Source organism: Piliocolobus tephrosceles, chromosome 4 (assembly GCF_002776525.5).
Source record: "Piliocolobus tephrosceles isolate RC106 chromosome 4, ASM277652v3, whole genome shotgun sequence".
Taxonomy (NCBI): Eukaryota; Metazoa; Chordata; class Mammalia; order Primates; family Cercopithecidae; genus Piliocolobus; species Piliocolobus tephrosceles.
The window spans coordinates 29,489,461-29,492,650 of NC_045437.1; the positions used below are offsets into that span (position 1 = coordinate 29,489,461).

At 39.7% G+C, this 3,190-nt stretch overlaps 1 protein-coding gene across 1 annotated transcript; it reads right to left on the bottom strand.

The window, feature by feature from the left end:
* Positions 1-1,688: 1,688 nt before the first annotated feature.
* Positions 1,689-2,847, bottom strand: UBE2I (ubiquitin conjugating enzyme E2 I). Its single transcript, XM_023195766.3, has one exon. The coding sequence runs from the start codon at positions 2,700-2,702 to the stop codon at positions 2,226-2,228; it is 477 nt and encodes a 158-aa protein (XP_023051534.1). The 5' UTR covers positions 2,703-2,847; the 3' UTR covers positions 1,689-2,225.
* Between the last annotated feature and the right edge of the window lie 343 nt (positions 2,848-3,190).

The following is a 3,190-nucleotide window of genomic DNA, read 5'->3' on the forward strand; positions in this document are numbered from 1 at the left end:
TATCAATTCTAATAATTTTCTTATGCAGTCTCTAAAATTTTCTAAATGTAGGGTTATATCATCTTGAATTAGGGATAGTTTGACTTCTTCCATTCCAATTTGGATGCCCTACATTTCTTTCTCCAGTCTAATTGCTTTAGCTAGGATTTCCAGTACCATGTTAAATAGCACTGGTAAAAGTAGGCATCCTTGTCATGTTCCAGATCTCAGAGGAAAATCTTTCAGTTTTTCCCTATTTAGTCTGATACTAGCTGAACATGTTTTGTGTATTGCTCTTATTATGCTAAGGTATGTTGCCTCTACGCTTAGTTTTTTAAGGTTTTATCATGCAGAGATGTCAAATTTTATCAACTGCTTTTTCATCATAAATTGAAATTATCCTATGGTTTTATCCTTCATTCTGGTTTTATAATGTATCACATTGAGTGATTTGCATGTGTTGAACCATACTTACATCCCAGGGATAAATCCCCCTTTGTCATAATGAATGACATTTTTAATGTTTGCTGAATTCAGTTTGCTAGTATCTTCTTGAGGATTTTTGTGTTAATATTCCCCGCAGATATTGGCCTGTGGTTTTCTTTTTCTGATGTATTTTTGTCCGGTTTTGGTATCAGGGTAATACTGGCCTTGGAAAATGAGTTTGGAAGTATTCCCTCCTCCTCTATTTTTTGGAATTGTTTGAGTAAGATTTGTATTCATTCCTTAGGTGCTTGGTAAAATTCAGCAGGAAACCCAGCAGTTCCTGGGCTTTCTTTACTGGGAGACATTTTATTATGGCTTTAATCTTGTTACTTGTTACTGGTTTGTTCAGGTTTTGGATTTCTTCCTGGTTTTTCTTTATAGTTTGTATGTATTTAGGGAATTGTTCATATCCTCTAGATTTTCCAATGTATTGGCATCTAGTTGCTGATAGTAGACGCTAATGATCATTTAAATAACTGAAGTATCAGTTGTAATGTCTCCTTTTTCCCTTCTGATTTTATTTATTTGAATCTTCCTTTTTTCTTAGTTCAGCTAAAGGTTTGTCATTTTGTTTAACTTTTCAAAAAACCAACTTTTTGTTTCATTGATCTTTTGTATTCTTTTCTTCATTTCAATTTCATTTATTTTTCCTCTGACCTTTTTCTTCTACTAATTTTGGGTTTGGTTTGCTCTTGCTTTTCTAGTTCTTTGAGATGCATCATTAAATTCTTTGTCAGGTGTTTTTCCTCTTTTTTTTTTTTTTTTTTTAATGTAAGCACTTATAACTGGGAGTTCTCCTCTTAGTAGTGTTTCTGCTATATCCAAAATGTTCTGGCATATTGTGTTTCCATTATTATTCGTTTCAAGATCTTTTTCAACTTCCTTCTTAATTTCTTCATAAATCCACTGGTCATTCAGAACATATTGTTTAATTTTTGTTTATTTGTATAGTTTCCATAATTCCACTTGTTATTAATTTCTAGTTTTATTCATTTGTGGTCAGAGAAGATACTTGATATTACATCAATTTTTTGAACGTTTTAAAACTTGTTTTGTGACCTAACATACGGCCTACCATTGAGAATGATCCATGTGCTAAGGAAAAGAATGTTCACTCTTTAGTCATTGGATGAAATGTTCTAAATATTCTGTAAATATCTATTAGATCCATTTGGTCAATAGTGCAAATTAAGTCCGATGTTTCTTTTTTTTTCTTTATATAAACAGTTTATTTACTCTAAACAGCAACACAGACAAAAGGCCATATAAACACAAAGGAAGTGGCGCAGAACCGAGATGCTGACCTGGGGTCTGAGGCTCAAAAGCAGCACAGCCCAGGTTCTACAGAGGAGCGGCAGGAGGGAGGGTGCATTTCCATACAGCCAGCAGGGGCCAAGTGCAGCTCTGCACGGTGAGAAGCATGCCTGCATCCCAGAGCGAGGACTCGCTGCTGGGGGACTTACCCAAGTATAAAAGTTTATAATTTTACAGCAGTTGAAATACTGACATCAATATTAAAATAAAAGCGAGTTTTACATAACAATCAAAAATACAAAAGACCAAAGGAAGAGACCCTGTATGGAAACGGGCAATTCAGCGAATTGAGACCGCGCACCCAGGGCGGCAATGGAAGATGGCGCCCGCCCAACCCCCTCAGGTGACTCGCCATTGTACGGAGCAACTTTAGATTCGCAAAAATGTTGTAAACAAGTTCTTGCCAAACCAATCCCTTCCTTTTGAGGATGCCACAAGGTCGCTGCTTATGAGGGCGCAAACTTCTTGGCTTGTGCTCGGACCCTTTTCTCGTACTCCACTCTGTTTTGGCAGTAAATCGTGTAGGCCTCTGCTTGAGCTGGATCTTGGATATTTGGTTCATTTAGAAGTTCCTGTATTCCTAATAGGATCTGTTTGATTGTGATGGCTGGCCTCCAGTCCTTGTCCTCCTCTAAGATGGACAGGCACACTGTCCCCGAGGGGTACACATTCGGGTGAAATAACGGTGGTTCGAATTTACATTTTGGTGGTGAAGATGGATAATCATCTTTGAAAAGCATCCGCAGTTTAAACAAGCCTCCTTCCCACGGAGTCCTTTTCTTTCCAGGAATGGCGCACTCCCAGTTCATGAGGTTCATCGTGCCATCGGGATTTTTTGTTGGGACAGCTAGGAAACCAAACGGGTGGTCTTTCCTCCATGCTTTCCTCTCCTGGGCGAGTCTGCTGAGGGCGATCCCCGACATGTTCAGAGTCCCTCGGGCGGCCGCGGCCCCGGCGAGCGTCGCGGACAGGTGGAAGACCGAGCGGGGCGGCGGCGGCGGCGGCGGCGCTTCCCTTTGTCTGGGGACTTCCCTCCGGAGCCCGCTCCGCGCGCAGCCCGAGCAGCTCCGAGAAGTCTGATGTTTCTTTGTTGATTTTCTGTCTGGAAGATTTGCCCAGAGCTGGAAGTAGGATCTTGAAGTCTCCATCTATTATTGTAATAGGGTCTCTCTCTCTCTCTCTCTCCCCCTGTCTTTAGATCCAGTAATAATTTCTTTATACATCTGGGTACTCCAGTGTTGGGTGCAAGCATATTTAAAACTGTTATATTGTCTTGCTGAATTGACCCCTTTATCATTGCATAATGATCACCTTTGTCATTTCTTATAGTTTTTGTCTTAAAATATATTATGTCTGATTTAAGTAGAGTTACTCCTGACTTTTTTTGTGTGTGTGTGGTTTCCACTAACAT

What these genes read in the sequence shown, in the direction of transcription:
- UBE2I (XM_023195766.3), bottom strand. Translation starts at nt 2,702, where the DNA reads ATGTCGGGGATCGCCCTCAGCAGACTCGCCCAGGAGAGGAAAGCATGG.